This window comes from Pseudophryne corroboree, chromosome 8 (genome assembly GCF_028390025.1).
Source record: "Pseudophryne corroboree isolate aPseCor3 chromosome 8, aPseCor3.hap2, whole genome shotgun sequence".
In the NCBI taxonomy this organism is placed as follows: Eukaryota; Metazoa; Chordata; class Amphibia; order Anura; family Myobatrachidae; genus Pseudophryne; species Pseudophryne corroboree.
In genome coordinates, this window is record NC_086451.1 from 413,954,087 (window position 1) to 413,977,064 (window position 22,978).

The 22,978-nt window shown below is 49.7% G+C and overlaps 1 protein-coding gene across 1 annotated transcript in view; it reads left to right on the forward strand.

The window, feature by feature from the left end:
* SPRED3 (sprouty related EVH1 domain containing 3) overlaps positions 1–22,978 on the forward strand; it is a 99,155-nt gene that overhangs the window by 55,946 nt on the left and 20,231 nt on the right. The window contains exon 2 of the mRNA XM_063937885.1: positions 15,177–15,348. Coding sequence (XP_063793955.1) covers positions 15,177–15,348 — 172 coding nt within the window. The remainder of the gene's footprint in view (positions 1–15,176; positions 15,349–22,978) is intronic.

Consider the following 22,978-nt stretch of genomic DNA (forward strand, 5'->3'; position numbering starts at 1 on the left):
CTGAAGTACTTCTACCATCCAACTAATGGTGTTTGGTTAATGGCTGGGTCCATTTGAGGCTCATCTCACAGCATTTGAGATGCAGTCAAGATGCCGGTGTTTGGCATCCCGGCAGTCGGAAAGCTGACCCCAGCATCCCGAAACTGCTCGGAATGCTGATGCTGGCATCCCAACATAGATAGCGAAGCAGAATGCCAAAATTCGAATCGAGTTGGTGCCAAAGTCTTCACTGGCAAGCTGCGTGAGTGGGTTAGGGTTAGGCTGCGAGGGTGGGAGGGTTAGGCTGCAGGGAGGGAGATTAGGAAGGGTGGGTTAGGCAGCACTGAAGAGGCTGGGGGGGGGGCAGGTTAGGGTCAGACTGTGGGAAAGGTGGGTTAGGGGTAGGGTTGGTGTAACGTGAATACGAGACACTACTGTGCGGTGTAATGTGAATGAGGGACACTACTGTGTGGCATAATTTGAATTAGGGATACTGTTGTGTCCACGCCCTTCCCTCACAAGACCATGCCCCATTTCCAATACTCACACCTTATTTCAAATGTGTGTAGGGGATGGGGGGGGGGGGTGCCAGCCCCTTACTTTGCCAGGGGAGCTCGGACCCCTAGATACACCCCTGGTGCTGAGTGGTAGTAACATATCGTGGACGTGCTGAGTGGTAGTAACATATCGTGGACGTGCTGAATGGTAGTAACATAACATGGACATGCTGAGTGGTAGTAACATATCGTGGACATGCTGAGTGGTAGTTATGTAACGTGGAAGGACTGAGTGGTAGTAACATAACATACTGAGTGGTAGTAACATAACATGGACATGCTGAATGGTAGTTATGTCACGTGGACGTGCTGAGTTGTAGTAGCTTATTGTGGACAGTAGTAACATAATGGGCTGAATCGTAGTAACATATCAGTACCATAATGTACTGATGGTAGTAACATGACGGGCTCGGTCACACTGCTAGTGATACAATATGTGATTGGGGATACTGATGTAATGTTTTGGGTCATTGAGGACTATTGTAACGTGGAGGGGCCATTGTTGATTGCTCAAATGTCGAGAGGTCATTACTGTTGTTCAAATTGTTGGTATATGGACAGATCAGTGCTTACTGCTGTAATATGGAGGGACAATGCTTTAATGTGGTAATGTGGAAGGGTCCTCACTGATTGCTATAATGTGAGGGGAGGATCAATGCTGACTACTACAGTGTTTGGAGGTATTTATTAAAGTAATGGGGGTGTCATGATCCATCATGGATCTGATCCCAAAAAATGGTGTTATTCAAATTGCATGTTGTATCAAGGTATATTCTATATGGAATATGTCATTTGCAAGACTGTATGCCAAAGTACCATTCTTGAATAGCCATTTTTCTGTGTACCACATTCTCCGGTACATTCTGTGCAGGAAGAATGTCTGTGTCCTGCTATATGACAGATGGCCAGTCTGTCATTAACTGCCCAGTGTTTATTCTGAACCACCAGGCATGGATCTGTGTCAAGAGGACTGTTTACTATAAACGACAGGGGGTCATACCTACAGGCCAAAAGATGCTCAGTGTAAAGGGGGGTACCCACGGAGCGATATTCTAAGCAATCTGACTAGATTGCTTAGAATATCAGCATGATCGCTCCGTGTTTAGCCCACTCAGCGATAGCGATGCGCGGCCCCGCACATCGCTATCGCTGCAGCTAGATTGGCCTGCATGCAGGCCAATCTAGCGGGTCGCTCACTTCACCGCTGGGTGAAGTGAGCGGCCCCCCGTCTCCCCCCGCACGCTCAGCACAGATCGCGCTGTGCTGAGCGGCAGGAGAGATGTGTGCTGAGCGGTTCGCTCAGCACACATCTCTCCTGCATCGGCCCGTGGGTACTGGGCTTTAGAAAGTGCCGAATCTCTTTCCTGGCCAATGCCATAACATTCCAGACCCTTATGCTAGCCATACATCAGAACGATTTCTTTCCAACTAGCCAACTAGTTGGCTGGTTGGAAAGATAATGTGGCAGTGTGTGGGAGGAAACAATTATCAGCCGTTTGCTCCCAAACATTAAAAAATGGGCAGAAAAGGTCGGTCCAGCTAGTTGAGAAAATCAAACCTGTTTGATTTTCCCAACTAATCGTTCAGGTGTAGGGGAGCTTTCTCCCCAACTGAACGATAAGTAGGCGGACACTGGCCAGCAGTGTCCGACTACTTCTTCCCCATCACTGCCGGCTGGGCTGACCCTGTTATCCTGGCAGCGGTGGCAGTGGAGCAGAGATGGAAGGAGGTTCTGGAGCAGCTGCGGCAGTCCATCACTGCTTCCGGGCTGCCCCTGTAATCCCGGCAGCGGTGGTGGCAGAAGGAGAAGCAGGGGCAGCGGCGGCAGTACTGCCCGGTTGCTCCTGTGACACCGGGATCCGAGAGGAGTGGGAGTAGAACCAGGGGCAGTGGCGGCAGTACTTCACTGCTGCCCGGCTGCCCCTGTGACACCGGGACCCCTGGCAGCGGCAGCAGAGCAGGAGGAGAACCAGGGGCAGCGGCGGCAGTACTTCACTGCTGCCTGGCTGCCCCTGTGACACTGGGACCCCTGGCAGTGGCGGCAGAGCAGGAGGAGCACCAGGGGCAGCGGCAGCAGTACTTCACTGCTGCCTGGCTGCCCCGGTGTCACCAGGGCCCCAGTGGCATTACACAGATCTGAGCATTAGGAGAAGACCGGTCCCCTGCCCACACTCCACCCCTGATCACCCACCACCCCCCTCCCGGCGATCAGTACCCGGCTGCAGCAGTGTCCCCTCTCCGCACGTACTCCACGCCAACCACTCACAGGCACCCCTCCTCCCTGCGATCACCATAATTTCTCTATCATTTGCAGCCTTTGACATATGACCGTCATATACTGTACGTGTTAATAATATCATTTAGTGAAAAAAACAAACCCAAATTATGTTATGTTTATTGTAACAGCGACAAGGTTACTCATAGAAGTTGTCAGTTTATCTTCATCTGTCAATCGGACAGGGCCCCTGTGTATAAAGGCCCGTACACACTGGCCGATATATAGGCCGATATATCGCGGGTCCGTCGGCCAGTGTGTACGGGCGATATGTCTGTGAACTCCGTCGTTCACAAACATATCGCGTCGGCCCTGCAGCACAGCCGACGGACAATATATCTACCGATATATATTGGCGCATCACTGTGTGTGTACGGGTGACCAGCCGACTGCCCGTACACAAGCTGCGGCAGCCGGCGGTGATTGACAGCTGAACAGGGCGGGCGTGTGTACACGCCCGCCTAGTTCATGACATCAGTCCTCGACGGATCGGGCAGTGTGTATGCACAGCACACTGCCCGATCCATCCATAGATATATCTGCAGATCAGTTGATCTGCAGATATACCTATCAGTGTGTGTGTACCCACCATTAGAAACCAGTTTGTATAACAGTTGTTATATAGGAGACTGCAAGTCCATAAAATAAACCTCTGGGTAAATGCAAGATAAATTGGCACCAGCACTGCCGGGCTGCCCCTGTCAGATGCTGCTGCATGTCAGTGTCACTGCTGAACCGCCACCTCCCCGCACTGGCACCCGCAGTTACCGCTCCTCCCCCCATCACTGCTCACTGAAGTCAGTGCCACTGCTGCTGGTCCCTTGTGAACACCTCGGTACAGCCCCAGTGGCACTGTGCAGCCCCATAGATGGCACAGTGCACCCCCCACCTATAGTCGGCACAGGGGACCCCTCCCATTGCTGGCACAGTGCTCCCCCCTATAGTACGCACAGTGCATGAAATGCGTCAAAAGGGGGAATCTGCCTGTCGTAATGTGTTAAAAGGGGACTCTGCCTGTCATAATATGTCAAAAGGGGGACTCTGCCTGTCGTAATATGTTAAAAGGGGACTCTGCCTGTCGTAATGTGTAAAAAGGGGGACTCTGCATGTCGTAATGTGTTAAAAGCGGGCTCTGCCTGCCGTAATGTGTCAAAAGGGGTACTCTGCCTGTCATAATGTGTTAAAAGGGGACTCTGCCTGTCGTAATTTGTAAAAAGGGGGACTCTGCCTGTCGTAATGTGTTAAAAGGGGACTCTGCCTGTCGTAATGTGTAAAAAAGGGGGCTTTGCCTGCCGTAATGTGTAAAAAGGGGGACTCTGCTGCTGTAATATGTCAAAAGGGGACTCAGCATACAGTAATGTGTCAAAAACATTCAAAACATGCAGACACTGTCCGCCTACTTCTGTGATATCACAAGTTGGACAGAAGCTGTCAGGTTGGTTGGTCTGATGAAAAGTTGGTTAGATGTGTGTGTGGAGCACTGTTTTAGTTTAACAGACAAGTTGGATGGTTGGAAGTTTGGAGACTTGGAGAAAAGTTGGTCTGAAGTTGGTCTGATGCATGGCTAGCATTAGGCTTCAAACAGACTGAAGTAGATAATTAAATAACCCCTGCTCACTTGACCAGGAAGCCCTTCAAATGGGTTCACTACGGCTGGCCGGCGGTCGGGCTCCCGGCGACCAGCATCCCGGCGCCGGGAGCCCGACCGCCGGCTTACCGACAGCGTGGCGAGCGCAAATGAGCCCCTTGCGGGCTCGCTGCGCTCGCCACGCTACGGGCACGGTGGCGCGCTACGCGCGCCACACTATTTTATTCTCCCTCTATGGGGGTCGTGGACCCCCACGAGGGAAAATAAGTGTCGGTATGCCGGCTGTCGGGCTCCCGGCGCCGGTATACTGAGCGCCGGTAGCCCGACCGCCGGCATACAGAAGACCACCCCTTCAAATAACTAAGTACAAACAATTAATTCCGATTTTGGAAGGGTCAAAATCCACAAGAGTGTGTGTATGTCATGAGTAGTTGCTGCTTAGATATATATGCCTGGTTAATTGTTTCCAGTGTGCACCCTATGGGGACAACCATGCACTGATGTTGACCAACACCTCTTATCTCTGTGAAGCCCCCACAATGGAACTTCTAAGGTCTCTGTAGTAAGTTCTGTAATTTCTGAAACTTTATTCATTTTATTTCTCTCTGAAATCATAATCTGTGTGCATTTAAAATAATCATATATACTTTGTAAATATCTTTCTTTTTTTTTGTAACTAGGTTCTGAAGTTATTCTTGAAATGAAAACTTATGGGCCCTACACACTGGCAGATAAAACAGAACGATATGAACGTTCTCGTTCATAAATGAACGAGAACTCGTTCATATCGTTCTGTGTGTAGGCACCAACGATTAACGATGCACGGCCCCGCGCTCGTTAGTCGTCGGTGCCCCGTCGCAAGGCCAATATGGATGAGATTGTCCATATTAGCGTGCATTGCTATGTGGTCGGGTGACGGGGGAGTGAAGAAACTTCACTCCCCCTGCCGCCGGGTTGGCCGTCGGTCGTATCCGCCATCGGGCAGCTCGGCGGCGGATCGGTATGTGTGTAGGGCCCATTTATTTCTCGTTCTGACCTCTGTGTTCTTAACCTATGCCTTGTGAGGCACAGATGCTACTGATTTTGTTTTCACTGTAAGCATAACCGAAAGGCACTGTGGGAGGAGCCCCTAAACTTTTGGTGATGGCAGACCGATATATTTTATTGTTAGGATAACAGGCATAACACCAACGTCATGACCGCCCAACTCGGAAGGAATTCTGAGGGCGGGTGCATCTGCGACAAGAGGGCTATTTATTTAATGTAAGAGGACATTAGTTCATTGGGGGGGGGGGGGCTTACAGTGTAATGGGCCGACATTGCAGGATCCGGCCAAGCAGCAATTAAGCTTCAGACACCAGCAGGTAGTAAAAAGTATTGGGAGTCTTTTGCGCACAGCGGGGACTGTCAGGAGGTATGTGCATCTTCATGATGCTCTGCTTTAAGTGGGAACCACACCACTATCCTGCTGCTGCGTTGCCTGTGCGTTTGAAGATGGCCTAATGCTGTTTAAAGTGAGAATCAGTATATCACTGACCTGGTTTGGGAGTGTTGTGGACTCGGGGCTTCTTCCGATGACCGGGAAGAGGAACCGCCACTGGGTCGTAGTAGAGATGGCCGGATGTAGGTCTTCCTCATGCAGAACTAAGACGGCAGGCGGGAGGCCCAGAGGAATTCTTGTAGGTCTCCTGTAAGACAAGACTTGTAGAAATAATGAAGGCTGGGGTACTGAGATATTGGAGACACTGTGGTATTGAAGGCACTGAGGTACTGGGAGTACAGGGAGTGCTGGGAGACCCTTGGAGGCACGGAGGTGTTTGGAGGCACGGAGGTGCTTGGAGGCACGGAGGTGTTTGGAGACACCGAGGTGTTTGGAGGGACGAGGTGCTTGGAGGCACGAGGTGCTTGGAGACACGGAGGTAACTGGAGGCACGGAGGTGCTTTGAGGCGCGGAGGTGCTTGGAGGCACGGGGTGCTTGGAGGCACGAGGTGCTTGGAGGCACGGAGGTGCTTGGAGGCACGGAGGTAACTGGAGGCACGGAGGTAACTGGAGGCACGGAGGTAACTGGAGGCACGGAGGTGCTTGAGGCGCGGAGGTGCTTGGAGGCACGAGGTGCTTGGAGGCACGAGGTGCTTGGAGGCACGGAGGTGCTTGGAGGCACGGAGGTGCTTGGAGGCACGAGGTGCTTGGAGGCACGGAGGTAACTGGAGGCACGGAGGTGCTTGTAGGCACAGGATGCTTGGAAGCACAGGTTGCTTGTAGGCACAGGATGCTTGGAAGCACAGGTTGCTTGTAGGCACAGGATGCTTGGAAGCACAGGATGCTTGCAGGGACAGGATGCTTGGAAGCACAGGATGCTTGCAGGGACAGGATGCTTGGAAGCACAGGATGCTTGCAGGGACAGGATGCTTGGAAGCACAGGATGCTTGCAGGGACGAGGGAGCTCTGGATCATAGCTTCCACAGGAGAAACGAAGATACTCAGGCATCGGATCTCTGCCTGGTATCTGATTTTAAATTCCCCGCCCTAGCCTGATTGGCGGAGCAGGCAGGTGACGTCAGACCTGCTCCGCCTCCTTGCCCTTGCTTGTGATGGCGGCGCCCTTGCTTCCGGGAAGCCGCCGGAGAGCAGCGCCGACCCGCCGCTGAAGCCGGAGACTGACAGGGGAAGAGAGGCGCCGGGCAGACCAGGCCACCCGCAGGGACAAGCGCGGTCGCCGCTGCCCGAGGTTCGTGACAGTACCCCCTCCTCCAGGAGTGGCCCCTGGACACTTCCCGGGCTTAGTCGGATGTCTGGAGTGGAAGATCCGAATCAGACGAGGAGCCGTTACTTCAGTAGCCCCAATCCAACTTCTCTCCTCAGGTCCATAACCCTTCCAGTCCACCAAGTACTGTAATTTTTTATGAAGATAACGAGAGTCCAGAATAGCTTTGATTTCAAACTCCGCTCCAGCTTCTGCCACTACGGACGTTGGCCTTGGGAGTGCTGAGTGGAATCGATTCAGTATGAGGGGACGGAGTAGAGAAACATGGAAGGCGTTAGGTATGCGAAGATGGGCAGGCAAACCCAGTTTACAGACCACAGGATTTAAGACTTGTAGCACAGGGTAAGGACCGATGAACCTTGGAGCGAATTTCATGGTGGGCACCTTCAACCGGAGATTCCGTGTGGACAGCCATACCCTGTCCCCAACTTTATATTGAGGTGCGGCTTGCCGTTTCTTATCTGCAAAGAACTTGTACCGAACAGAAACCTGCTTAAGATTAGCATGAACCTTTCTCCAAATTTGTCCAAAGTGTCGTAGAGTGGACGCTACAGCAGGAACCTCTATTATCGGAAGGCTTGGAAATTCCGGAACACGGGGATGGAACCCGTAGTTGACGAAAAATGGTGATTCCCCAGTGGAAGAATGAAACAAATGGTTATGGGCAAACTCCGCCCAAGGCAACAACTCCACCCAGTTGTCCTGTGAAGGAGAGAGATACAACCGAAGAAAAGTCTCTAGATCTTGATTGACTCGTTCCGTTTGTCCATTTGTTTGGGGATGATAAGCCGACGAAAACTTAAGTTTAATGTGTAGAGTTGAACAAAGGGCTTTCCAAAACCTGGCGGTGAACTGTACTCCACGGTCAGAAACAATCTCTTGTGGCAACCCATGCAAACGAAAATGTTCTCGGATAAACAATAGAGCCAGTTTCGGTGCTGTCGGAAGACCAGTCAAGGGCACAAAGTGTGCCATCTTCGAAAAACGGTCAACGATAACCCAAACGGTGTTGCAACCCTTGGAACAGGGCAAGTCAGTGATGAAGTCCATGGAAATGTGAGTCCAGGGTCTCACAGGGATAGGCAGAGGACGAAGTAACCCTGCAGGAGGCAGACGAGGAGATTTATGTTGTGTACATTGGGGACATGAATTAACGCAATCTTGTACATCCTTCCTCATGGTGTTCCACCAGTAAGACCTTTGCAGAAACTTGTACATCTTCTGAGCGCCGGGATGACCGGAAAACTTGGAGTTATGGACCCACCGTAGTATTCCTGGGCGGAATCTAGCTGGTACGGACATTCTTCCAGGAGGAGGAGCTGGAGTAGTTAAAGCAGCAGAGACAGAAACTGGATTCAGAATTAAACCCCGCTCCGGAGGTTCATCCTCGTCTGTGGGAACCTGTGAACGGGAAAGCGCATCTGCTTTAATATTGAGAGTCCCGGCACGGTACTTGATAATGAACGAGAATCGGGAAAAGAAAAGTGCCCATCTCGCCTGGCGAGGATTCAAACATTGTGCGGATTTGATGTACAGTAAATTCTTGTGATCCGTGTAGATGGTAAACACATGTTTAGCCCCTTCTAGAAGATATCTCCATTCTTCCAAGGCAGATTTGATTGCCAAGAGTTCCTGGTCTCCAATAGAGTAATTTCGTTCGGCTGGAGAGAATTTACGAGAGTGGAAGCCACACGGATGTAATTTCTTATCAGAGGAATGCTGGGAGAGGACAGCCCCCACCCCGACTGAAGATGCATCAACTTCTAAGAAGAAGGGTTCCTCGAAATTTGGTTGTTGGAGAACTGGAGCCGTCGTGAAAGCTAACTTTAAGCGAGAAAAAGCTACAATGGCTTCCGGAGGCCACAAACTAGGATTAGAACCCTTTCTCGTCAGGGCAGTAATGGGTGCAACAATGGTGGAGAAACCTTTAATGAATTTCCTGTAGTAGTTCGCAAAGCCCAGGAACCTTTGTATTGCTTTCAGGGAAAGAGGCTGAGTCCAATCACGAATGGCCGACAACTTTTCCGGATCCATGCGAAGCTCCGTCCCCGAGATGACATAACCGAGGAACGGAATAGATGTTACTTCAAAGGTACATTTGGAAAGCTTGGCGTAGAGATGATTCTCTTGTAAACGGTGTAGCACCTCTTTGACTTGAGTCCTGTGTTCGACAAGATTCTTGGAAAAAATCAGTATGTCGTCCAGATATACCACAACGCTCTGATACAGCATATCACGAAAGATTTCGTTGACGAATCCCTGGAAAACCGCGGGAGCATTACTAAGACCAAACGGCATCACCAAGTATTCGTAATGCCCATCTCGGGTATTAAAGGCAGTCTTCCATTCATCCCCCTCTCGGATGCGTATAAGATTATAAGCTCCTCTCAAGTCGAGTTTTGAAAAAATGCGGGCACCACGAACCCTATCAAATAACTCTGTGATTAGTGGCAAGGGGTATTTATTCTTAATAGTAATGTCGTTTAGGCCGCGGTAGTCGATGCATGGTCTCAACCCCCCGTCCTTTTTCTTCACGAAAAAGAAGCCTGCACCAGCAGGGGAGGAAGAGGGGCGAATGAATCCCTTGAGCATATTGGACTTAATATACTCCGACATGGCTTGAGTCTCGGGAAGAGACAGAGGATATGTGCGACCACGAGGTGGCGTCTTCCCTGGGACAAGGTCAATAGGGCAGTCCCAAGGCCTGTGAGGTGGTAACAGGTCAGCAGCTTGTTCCGAAAATACGTCCTTGTACCCTTGATATGCCTCCGGAATGTGCTCTTCATCCGTTTTGGAGGTAACACGGAGCGGACAAACAGGAGTAAGACAATTAGTGTGACAAAAGGAACTCCAGGACAGAATTTGTGACGACTTCCAATCGATGTGGGGGTTATGACTTTTCAGCCAAGGCATTCCAAGAACCAGATCATGGGGCATTTCTGGGATTACCAAGAGTTCCAAATCTTCCTGATGTAGAGCCCCGACCCGCAGCTTAACTGGCCCCGTGCGCCACATTATGAGACCTTTGGAAATTCTAGTCCCGTTGATAGCCGTCAGTGAAATTGGCCGCTCGATAGGCCGTAACTTTAAACCCAAACTTTGGGCACAGAAGGAAGAAACGAAGTTCCCTGCAGCTCCGGAATCCAATAGGGCTTCACAAGACCTGGAGACTGAATTGGAGACTAGAGTTACTGGAAGCAAGCAGTCCGAAGTTGGAGAAGCTTTTGTCGTAACTCCCAGCTTGACTCCTCCGGAACAAGCTAGGTCTGCCCGTTTCCCGGACGGACTTTACAAGATTTAAGAAAATGATCTGCGGCTCCACAGTAAAGGCAGAGTTTACCCTCACGACGACGCTGTCGTTCTTCCGGAGACAGTCGGGAGCGGTTAATTTGCATGGGCTCATCTGAGCTAGGTGAGGCCACCGGCCTAGGAGTAGGATTCCGGAACCTGGAACGATCCGAACGGTTACGTTCTCTTCCACGCTCCTGCATCCGAAGATCCACCTTGACGCAAAGGGAAATCAAATCTTCTAATGGATCCGGCAGATCTCTAGTAACCAGCTCGTCTTTCAGCCGGTCGGAAAGACCGTTCCAGAAGGCAGCTCTCAGGGCATCATTATTCCAGCGTAGTTCGGAAGCAATGGTCTGGAAATGAACCACGTACTGGCCCACGGAACGGGCGCCCTGCCGAACACGGAGCAAATCGGAAGAAGCAGTGGTCATTCTGCCGGGCTCGTCGAAAATCCTTCGAAAGGACGAGATGAAGTTGGTGTAGTTGGAAACCATGGGATCAGATCGTTCCCATAATGGAGACACCCAATCCAAAGCAGAACCTTCCAACAGAGAAATAATATATGCTACCTTGGACCGGTCTGTAGGAAAGTTGTGTGCAAGTAGCTCGAAATGTACCTCGCACTGGTTCAAGAAACCACGACAATTTTTGGGATTCCCATTATAGCGGGACGGAGTAGGCAACTGAAGGCGTGGAGTGACACCGGCCGATGGTTGAACATTGCTGGCAACGGCAACTGGTGCGACTGCTGGAACAGGAGCCGGAATTACTGAGGCCAGAGACGCCTGAATCTGATCCAGACGCCCGGACAACTGCTGGAGGTACTGCATCACCTGACCTTGTGCTGCTTCCTGACTTTGCACTCGAGAAGCCAGGTTCTGGATGGCACTAGAGTCCGTGTTCCGATCCCCCGAGTCCATGAGGCCTGAGTATACTATCACTGACCTGGTTTGGGAGTGTTGTGGACTCGGGGCTTCTTCCGATGACCGGGAAGAGGAACCGCCACTGGGTCGTAGTAGAGATGGCCGGATGTAGGTCTTCCTCATGCAGAACTAAGACGGCAGGCGGGAGGCCCAGAGGAATTCTTGTAGGTCTCCTGTAAGACAAGACTTGTAGAAATAATGAAGGCTGGGGTACTGAGATATTGGAGACACTGTGGTATTGAAGGCACTGAGGTACTGGGAGTACAGGGAGTGCTGGGAGACCCTTGGAGGCACGGAGGTGTTTGGAGGCACGGAGGTGCTTGGAGGCACGGAGGTGTTTGGAGACACCGAGGTGTTTGGAGGGACGAGGTGCTTGGAGGCACGAGGTGCTTGGAGACACGGAGGTAACTGGAGGCACGGAGGTGCTTTGAGGCGCGGAGGTGCTTGGAGGCACGGGGTGCTTGGAGGCACGAGGTGCTTGGAGGCACGGAGGTGCTTGGAGGCACGGAGGTAACTGGAGGCACGGAGGTAACTGGAGGCACGGAGGTAACTGGAGGCACGGAGGTGCTTGAGGCGCGGAGGTGCTTGGAGGCACGAGGTGCTTGGAGGCACGAGGTGCTTGGAGGCACGGAGGTGCTTGGAGGCACGGAGGTGCTTGGAGGCACGAGGTGCTTGGAGGCACGGAGGTAACTGGAGGCACGGAGGTGCTTGTAGGCACAGGATGCTTGGAAGCACAGGTTGCTTGTAGGCACAGGATGCTTGGAAGCACAGGTTGCTTGTAGGCACAGGATGCTTGGAAGCACAGGATGCTTGCAGGGACAGGATGCTTGGAAGCACAGGATGCTTGCAGGGACAGGATGCTTGGAAGCACAGGATGCTTGCAGGGACAGGATGCTTGGAAGCACAGGATGCTTGCAGGGACGAGGGAGCTCTGGATCATAGCTTCCACAGGAGAAACGAAGATACTCAGGCATCGGATCTCTGCCTGGTATCTGATTTTAAATTCCCCGCCCTAGCCTGATTGGCGGAGCAGGCAGGTGACGTCAGACCTGCTCCGCCTCCTTGCCCTTGCTTGTGATGGCGGCGCCCTTGCTTCCGGGAAGCCGCCGGAGAGCAGCGCCGACCCGCCGCTGAAGCCGGAGACTGACAGGGGAAGAGAGGCGCCGGGCAGACCAGGCCACCCGCAGGGACAAGCGCGGTCGCCGCTGCCCGAGGTTCGTGACACAGTACTTTTTTTTTAATGGTACTGGACAGTACGCAGTTCCGGGAACAGGAAGAAATCAAGGAGATTATTTCAGAAAGTAATAAAATAAGTGTCTGAAGCAGAGGCGTCACGTGGGGGGTGGGTGGGATGCGCATGGGTGTTACCCTGCCAAGGGGTGAAACCAAAAATGCTGACTCGTCTCCTGTCACGGAAAGGAAGACAGGGATTTGGGGGCTTACTGTGAGGCATATTGTCAGGATGGCAGCGTTTAGGGTCCAAGGCCGGGTCACATCCGGGACTGACCCGTTTCCAATTCCCAGGTGAGATCCGGTATTGGCGATGTGAAAGGGGTATAAGAGGAACTAAACTTTAATCAAATCAGGTAAGATAAGGAAGAACAGTCCTTCCAGCTACAGATGGAGCCACGGTTATCTTGGCTTCTCTGCTGCACCTAGGCACACCATGGTTTATTAGCATAAACCCTTCATCTATTGTTCTCAACTGCAATACAATACAGAGAACAATACATTAGGGGATTAAGTAATTTCAGCAGGGGATTAAGCCCGACTGCCCTGGCTCAGTTATTCCTATTAAAGGCCAAGATGAAGATGGCTCCATCTGTAGTACACAACAGTTATTCCTGGAATGTTCTTAGGGGTACCATGAACAAATGCTGATACCCTAGGGCGCAGTGAATCAAGAAAGTTTAGGCGCCACTGGCTTAACCCTTACCTACCCCCACAGGCTAACCCTAAACCTCCCGCCCGCTTTCAGCTGAACCCTAATGTCAGCACTCTGACAATGTTACATTTCACCTGTTGACATTCTGACAATGTTACCATCATACCTGTCGACATTGTGGTGTCGGCATTATGAAAAAGAATCCCCTTATATGAAACCCAAATCGTATAGCCTTTAATAATAGCATATAAACATGGACATGACAAACATTAAAGTGTTACATTTCTGCTGTTCAACAAATAATGATGAAATCGGCATTTACAGTTACAGGTTGAGTATCCCATATCCAAATATTCCGAAATACGGAATATTCCGAAATACGGAATATTTTGAGTGACAGTGAGATGGGTAAGCCTTTGTTTTCTGATGGCTCAATGTACACAAACTTTGTTTAATACACAAAGTTATTAAAAATATTGTATTAAATGACCTTCAGGCTGTGTGTATAAGGTGTATATGAAACATAAATGAATTGTGTGAATGTACACACACTTTGTTTAATGCACAAAGTTATAAAAAATATTGGCTAAAATGACCTTCAGGCTGTGTGTATAAGGTGTATATGTAACATAAATGAATTCTGTGCTTAGACTTGGGTCCCATCACCATGATATCTCATTATGGTATGCAATTATTCCAAAATACGGAAAAATCCGATATCCAAAATACCTCTGGTCCCAAGCATTTTGGATAAGGGATACTCAACCTGTATTAACAATTTGCCTGTCTTGTACGTTATTTTAGGTTATTGATAAATATTTTCCATACTGTAAGTGGGACATTCAGTGATATGTTAAAGTTTTGAAGTAGAATGTGACCAAATTCCTGCTTTTTAATATTCTACAGTATGTTAAAACGATGTATTCTTTTGCCGTCTGCTTTGTTTAATTACTTGTTAATACATACTGTTGATTTGTCCATTTTTTGCAGGTTTTAAGGTTATTTTGAGTGATTGTTATCTCTATTAATTCATTTATTAGTGCGAATATCGTCCTCTACATGAAATTCATCATCACTTTATCGTGAACAGCAGTAGTCTCCTCTGCCTGCATACAGGGATGGGAGGAGCTATCACACTGACTGCCCCACCCTGGATCCGCCCCTGGTTGATGGGCACTTGGTGCCCCCCTGTGGATTGCGCTGTGCACAAACTGTATTTGTCATACATTTTTTGCAGGTTGCATTGCCATGCCTGCACCTTTGGACCACACCCACTACAGTGGGCAGGCCTAGCACGGCTCTCTTTGGTCCTGTGCAAAATGCGGCTCGGGCTAGGCTGCTGAGACCCTTCTAGAACAATTTTGTTTTGAAAACTACAGGCACTGGTCTGATCTCATCTGTTATACAGAAACTCAGCACTCTGATTCACTCCTCACAATGATGCCCAGTGAAGAGATCAGTCTACTGTACTGAGGGATCTATTCATGAAGCAATGAAAAGAGTGGAAAAAAGAACCAGTGGCAACCAATCAGCTTTGAAGGAAGTCTTTATCAACTACATACTAATGTAAGGGAGATGCTGATTGGTTGCCATGGGCTATTTCTCCATTCTTTTTGCTGTTTCATGAATAGACCCCTGAGGGGCTGATGTATTAACCTGGAGAAGGCATAAGGAAGTGATAAACCAGTGATAAGTGCAAGGTGATAAAGGCACCAGCCAATCAGCTCCAATATGTAAATTAACAGTTAAGAGCTGATTGACTGCTGCGTTTATCACCTTGCACTTATCACTGGTTTATCACTTCCTTATGCCTTCCCCAGGTTAATACATCTGCCCCTGAATCTCCCAGAACGGTCTGATCCTGTCATCCGCCCTATAACAATAAGCCTTTTCTTTATTCTTTGCTGTTTTAGTTACATCGTGAGAGTCCGAGCAGTGGTGATGTCCAGAGACGACTCTAGTGGCGGCTGGGTGCCTATGGGAGGAGGAGGTCTTAGTCACGTAATGATTTGCAAGGTGCGACGACCAGACACCTCCCACCAACGAGACTACCTAATTCGCGGGGAAAGGCTGAGAGATCAGACTGTACGTATCACTGTCATATGGAATGTATAGGTATCAGAAGATGTTATGTCTCCGTGTCATTGAAAGCACGAAATTCACCCTCATAATAACCTTTATTTTCATGTGTAACTAACTGTATAGAGTCACTAGGACCAAGAATAATGCTAGGGTGTTAAAGTGGACCTGTCATCTAGGGATGGCCATCGGCGTGCTCACCATCGATGGTGAAGCTGTGAGTGTACATCAATGGTGTTAACTATGACATTGGAGACCATCGATTGTTTCACCCACCAATGGTCATCCCTGTTATTTCAGTGACTGGCCCAGTGGGCAAATCACAGACAGGAGGCTAGGCTTCACGGGTGTCAGGGCGGAGCTATGCTCCATGTTCCAGCACATTGCAAAAAAAAAATTGTTTATGCTGTGCCATCGATGGAGGGAAAGCATCTGGTTCTCTCCCATGGATGGCAGAAGCATTCAACATCGGCCATAAACCATAGGTGTTTATGAATCATCGATGGCCGATGGCCTTCCCTACTGTCATCTACACATAGTACAGCAGGTGTAATCTTGTTACAATCACAGACCCCCACTGGGTTGCCCAATATGTCCCCATACCCCCTTCTCCAGACTGTTGGAAACATCATTATCATCATCATCGGTCTTATTAGGTACCAGTACAACATGAAATGAAGGTGTAGTTACAAACAATATTAAGTAGTCATTACATAAGGAATGTTTCGGAGCAAATCCCCATTCTGTCTTAATGTGTTGACCCTCATATGCAAGTGGACAATTTTTTATAAATTTATTCTACTCTAACAATTCATATTAAAAAAATTGTTCATAGATCGAGTCTCATATCACCATTATTTGGTTCCCATATTGCCAAAGAGTATGGGATCCCCTGGTTAAGAAACCCTGCACAAGAGACAAATATTTTCTGTTATGACCCTATATTCAGCCTATTAATTCAGTAGGAGTGAATGACATCACTAAAATATGAGGCCCTACTAGACATGTGTGTGACGTCACTAGTTCCTGGTGAAGTGATAGACATTATAGCAGCTCTTCTTGCTCTGTGCAGGAGCCTTTGACAATCTGCTAATGGACTTGTTTACCCTTTAGTAGAGACACACACTGAGGCACACTTCTAGTTTGTGGAGTTACACTCTGAGAACGAAGTGTATACATTCACCGTTGTGTGCGCAGACTGTAAATATGGTCCATAGGGGCTTATTCAATTAGGTGTGAGTTTGCAAATGTAAGATGGTTTCTTAAAACTCACATAGACTGCGCAAATGCGTGCACCTGAGAAATGCGAGATTCAATTAAAAATGCGAATTCACAGTACTCACAGCGAGGTTGTGCGAATTCTCTACAAAATACAACATGGGAGAAGTAGAGGAAAAAGTGTGGAAACTTTCCTGGACCCCAAAGAAGTGACCAATGAGATAGCAGGGCCATATAAAGCTGATAGTGGTCATAAGGAAAGTACTGGGAGGTTTTAAGAGCCGTCAAATGTTTGATTTGTGCATTATTTTTTTAAGTAAAAAATTTATAAAAAAGTAAACTTTTTTCTCTTACGTCCTAGAGGATGCTGGGGACTCCAAAAGGACCATGGGGTATAGACGGGATCCGCAGGAGCTTGGGCACACTAAAAAGACTTTGACTGGGTGTGAACTGGCTCCTCCCTCTATGCCCCTCCTCCAGACCTCAGTTAGACTTTGTGCCCAGGAGTGACTGGACACACACTAGGGGAGCTCTACTGAGTTTCTCTGGAAAAAGACTTTTGTTAGGTTTTTTCATTTGCAGGGAGACCTGCTGGCTACAGGCTCCCTGCATCGAGGGACTGAAGGGAGATAAGTCAGACCTACTTCTGCTTAGTTAAGGGCTCTGCTTCTTAGGCTACTGGACACCATTAGCTCCAGAGGGTTCGATCACTTGGTTAGCCTAGCTGCTTGTTCCCTGGGCCGCGCCGTCACACCCCTCACAGAAGCTAGAAGACAGAAGCCGGGTGAGTATTAGAAGAACCGAAGACTTCAGACGGCAGAAGACTTCAGTAACGGAGGTGCTTTTCTTATTATTGGTACAGCGCTGCTGACATATATTAGTGTGGTGTAATATTTGGGCGCTGGGGTGTGAGCTGGCATACTTCCTCTGTGTTTCTCTCTCTGGGCTTCCCTGTAGGCTGTCCCCTTTATTGGCCAGTGTGTGTGTTGGGTGTCGGTACTTCGTGTCGGCATGTCTGAGGCTGAGTGTTCCTCCCCGGAGGAAGTTACTGGGGGCGCAGAAAAGGAGCTGGAAATGGCTCTGTCGACACAGTCGACTATTGATTGGGTTGCTATGTTGAGTACACTTAATGCTAATGTTGCTTTGTTGTCTAAGAGGTTGGATAAATCTGATTCTCAGACACAGAGGATGCTTTGGCTCAGGTGCAGACCCCTCAGGGTCACAAAAACGTTCTTTTACCCAGATGGTAGATACAGATGCCGACACGGACTCAGATTCCGATGTCGATTTTAATGAGGCTACTTTACACCCAAGGGTAGTTAAGAGTATTCAGTACATGATTGTGGCAATTAAAGATGTTTTACATCTTTCTGACGAACCTGCGGTTCAGGAAACAAGGATTTGCCTATTTAAAGGGGAAAAACCTGAGGTGAAGATTCCCCCCTCTCATGAAATAAATGCTCTTTGTGAAAAAGCTTGGGAGTCGCCGGATAAGAGGTGGCAGATTCCCAAGAGAATTTTTATGGTGTATCCTTTCCCCTCTGATGACAGGGAAAAATGGGAGTCGTCTCCGAATGTCGACAAGGCCCTATCCCGTTTGTCCAAGAAGGTGGCGCTGCCGTCCCCTTACACGGCGGCTCTCAAGGATCCGGCGGATCGCAAGCTGGAGACGTCTTTGAAGGCCATTTTCGTTAATACGGGTGCATTGCTCAGACCTGCTGTGGCGTCGGTATGGGTGAGTAGTGCTATTGCTAAATGGGCTGATAATGTAGCTTCTAATATGGATACCCTTGAGGGGGCGTGGCTTGGATCGGCATGGAGTAGCTGTGTGCAGCCTTAGCTCTCCACTAAAATCCTGCAAACCCATCCTTTTTACCCCAACCTGTGGATCCTGTTCCCTGCCAGCTGGCCCCTGAATGTGTGCTGCCTTTGCTGCTGCCCTTGCTGATCCGGTGAGCGGCGCGGGTGTGCTGTTGAGGACCTTCCAGCGTGGTCTCCGGCTCCCTACCCCTCCGCCGGCCGCCGTCGGAGCTCCGGGAGCGGCGCGTGTCCGCGCACCCGGCGGTGTCTGAGCGCTGGTCCTCCGGCTGGGGGATTACAGAGAGGAGGGCCCTGTCATCTGCTGGGTCCAGTGGAGGTGCATGCCTGGGGCCCCACTGCGGTGACGCTGGAGACCGAATACGGGCGAAAAAGCCAGCGAAAAGCCGCCATTTTCAGTCCTGCTGCTCCTTCTCCCCCTGAGGTGCTGTGCGATGCGATGACTGTGGTTGCCATCCAGTTTCCCTCTTGGGCTTAATACCTGTCCACAGTGCCCTTTTTTGGATGGACTATATACATTTCACTGGAGCCGGCTGCCCTACATTAACTGCCTGTTATCCTGTGGGGACAGCTTGGGTGCCCCTGACTCAGCTTTCACTCTGCTGCAATTTCTACAACATACACCTGCTTCCTGATTATCTGCAGTGTGCCCACACACTTGCTCCGTTTATTGGGGTGCCATCTCTGCCCTGACTCTTGTGCAGAACCTGCTGTAATACTCCTCCGGATCTGTATTCCCGTTCAGGGATACCATGGTGAGGGGAGGACAGAGTGCAGCTAACGCTGCTGCGAAACTGGAGAAATTTGCCAGACCACAGCAGGCATCCACTTCGACAAAGCGGGGTGAGGCCGGCCCGCCCTCGCCGACGGCCGAGGGAGACACCTCTGACCATGATGAACAGGTGCATTCTACCCAGCAAATATTGCAGGCAATTTCTGCGTCCGAGCAGAGGGTCACGGACCGGATTGGGCAAGTACAAATGGATGTTTCTCTGCTAAGGCAGGATATGCAGAAGATCCGAGAGCGAGTGGGTGAAACTGAACATCGGATATCGGCTTTGGAGGATGCTGCTCCACCCTTGCAGTTGAAGGTGGCGGACCTGTCTACCCAAGTGACATCTATGCAGGCTAAAATGTCAGATATAGAAGGGAGATTGCGGCGCAACAACGTCCGGTTTGTCGGGCTCCCCGAGAAAGCGGAGGGCACCTCTCCGGAGTCATTTCTTGAAGGGTGGCTTATTGATCTATTTGGCAAGGAGGCATTTACCTCTCAATTTGCGGTGGAGAGGGCGCACAGGCTTCCACCTAGGCCGCCGCCGCCGGGGGCCCCGGCTAGAACATTTATTGCACGCTTCCTGCATTTCAAGGACCGTGATGCGGTGCTCCGTCTGGCCCGAACAAAAGGCCCTATTCAACAAGATGGACATAATATTTCCGTATTTCCTGATTTTGCCCTGGAGGTGCAAAAGAGCCGATCTCAATTTATTCACGTCAAGCGTCAGCTCAGAGACCGCAATATACAATATGCTATGCTGTTTCCAGCCAAGTTGCGGGTGGTGCTTAACAACACCACTCATTTTTTTACATCTCCTCAAGATGCTGGTGCATGGCTGGAACGTCAACCACGTTCTCCTTGATGATGTGTTGTTGCTCAGATGTTGATTTCATTCTTCTTGCACCGCTGTTTCTATTTATCTGATGCATATTCCTGTGAATATAAATGCACTGTGGGGATATATGCGATGTGGGGCGAATAGAAATGGGGCAAAATTATGGTATTGCTTGCTATGCATCGTTATGATATGGCGGTAACGGTCAGCCCCACATTGTTTTACTACTGTTTGATGCTTTATAATGGGGCATGTGCCTAGCTATGTTGTTTTTTCTTTTTTTTTTTTCAGGGTTGGGGTACTACTTCCTTCTACAAGTTGTGGAGAGCTCTTGCCGAAAATAGTGTAGGGGCTTTTCCTAAGGTTCTTTGGTTAGGCCCTTATCCCTTAGTTTGGTTACTTAATGGGAGTTATGGGATCCAGGTATGCCTTAAGTTTGCGAGGTGATACAGGGTGGGTGCGGGGGGGGTTAGTTTGTTTTTTTCTAAGCCATCACTTTTTAGTTCTGTGCGTACTGTGCAATGACACGCTATATCCGTACGATACTGCTCTGTGCTCTTTTGTCTCCTGGGGCGTAGGGGGACTGGTTGCTCTTGTCCCTGTTTATTGTTTGCTCAGCCTTGCTCTGCTGCGATGCCAGGTTTTGATGTATGTCTCTTTAATCTATCCTGTTGCACCTTCCTTCTATAACTTCCATGTCTGCTGTTTCTGAGGGGCTTCGTCTGCTCAGCTGGAATGTTCGGGGATTGAATGAGAAAATTAAAAGATCGTTGGTCCTGACTCAGGTTAAAAAATACCAGGCGGACATAATTTGTCTTTCTGAAACACATTTGCATGGAGGTAGGGTGTTGGCACTTAAAAAACCATGGGTTAGTCACGTGTATCATTCCACTTTCTCTAGCAGTGCCAGAGGCGTTTCTGTAATGATTAGAAAGTCCGTACAATTTCACCTGGATGACTGTGAAACTGACCAATATGGCAGATACGTCTTCCTACGAGCCCATATCAACTGCAGATTGTTCCATGTATTAGCAGTATATGTCCCCCCGCCATATAATAATGAGGTTCTCCGTCATGCTGCCCGATTCCTGGCCCGGTCCCCTGCTACCCCTGTAATATGCCTAGGGGATTTCAACAATGTTATGGATGGTGGTATGGACAGGTGGAGGGAGTCTGTTGCGTCCTCCCCTCCCCTAGCGTCCCTACCCCGTTCGCAAGACTGGTGGGGGAGCTGGGGCTGGAGGATGTATGGAGATGTCGTAATCCCACAGCTACTCACTTCTCCTGTCAGTCCGCTACCCATCATGCTTTTTCCCGTATTGATTTGGTTTTGGTTTCTCCTGATCTGTCCCCGGACGTGCTGGCGGTAGATTATCTCCCTAGGGGTATATCGGATCACTCTCCTGTTTTAGTTACAGTTAATATTGGTTGGGAGCGGGGTGCAAAAATGTGGAAGCTTAACCCCTTTTGGTTGACTTTGCTGGGGGAGGGTGCAGACCTGATTGCCGCATGGGAAGGGTTCCAGGAAGACAATTTACTATTCAGTGATCTGCCGCTAAAACATGATGCTTTTAAAGCGTTTTTGCGAGGCTCCTTTATAAAGCGGATCTCTGAAGTTAAAGCGTTTAGTAAGAGGGAAGAGGTGCGGTTGGAATCTTTGTGCCGGCAGTTGGAGTCTCAATACCTTATTACCCATCTGCGATCTGATGAGCTGTTGTGGAAGAGCGCGCAGAGCGAGTGGTCGGATTGTTTATTTGAGAAATCCAGGCGTAGACTCCTTTTTGCAGGACATGAGCAGTATTTTCGGGCGGAGATGAATGGCAGCTACTTGGCTTTTTTGGCCCGGTCCGATTCCCCTAGAACTGTAATTCAGTGTGTGAAGAACTCTGCTGGCCAATTGTGTTACTCTGGATCAATGGTGGCGGAGACGTTCCGTAGTTATTACTCCTCGCTCTGTGCCTCCCGAGCCAGTTACTCTGACGATCAGCTTCGGGATTTTTTGGCCCAGTTGACCTTGCCATGCTTGTCCCGGGAGGACTCGGAGGCTTTGGATGCACCTATCACGTTGGAAGAAGTGGAGGCTGCGATCCTGTCTCTCCCGGCGTCTAAGGCACCGGGATCCGATGGGCTTCCGGGGGAAGTCTATAAAAAATACAGTACGTTTTTTGCCCCCTATCTCCTACAATTATTTGACTTACTCTTAGAGGGTAAGGCTCTCCCGCGCTCTATGGCCGAGGCCAATATAATTGTCCTGTTGAAACCAGGGAAGGACCCCCTGCTCCCCGAGTCTTATCGACCCATTTCCCTCCTCAATACTGATGTCAAGATACTGGCAAAAATCTTGGCATCTCGATTGAATTTGGTAATTGCAACAATAATTCACCCGGACCAGACTGGCTTTATGCCAGGTAAGTCCACGGCCCAAAATTTGCGTAGACTGTTCTGTCATCTCCAGAGGGGTGATGTGGTGGGGTCGGACGCGGTGGTGGTGTCCCTTGATGCGGCCAAAGCGTTCGACTCCGTAGAATGGAGGTACCTGTGGGGGGTGCTGGAGAAATTTGCTTTTGGCCCTCGATTTATTAGCTTTATCCAGTTGTTGTATTCCTTGCCTGTGGCTCGGGTGACGGCTAATGGTTTCACGTCTGAGCTTTTTGCGTTGGAGAGGGGCACTCGACAGGGTTGCCCCCTATCTCCTGCACTGTTTGCAATCGCCGTGGAGCCGTTGGCCGGCCTGCTGCGCAGTAATGGTAGGGTCAGGGGCGTTGAGATTGGGGGTCATGTGGATGTGGTAGCGCTATACGCGGATGACATGCTTCTTTTTTTGCAAGACTCTGATGACTCCCTACAAGCAGTGTTACAGGTAGTGGAAAATTTTGGTATCTTTTCCGGTCTACTAATTAACTGGGACAAATCCCACATTTTCCCCATCTCTGGCCTTCTCCCGGAAAATACACAGGGGGCGTATCCTTTGCAATGGACATTGCGGTTCA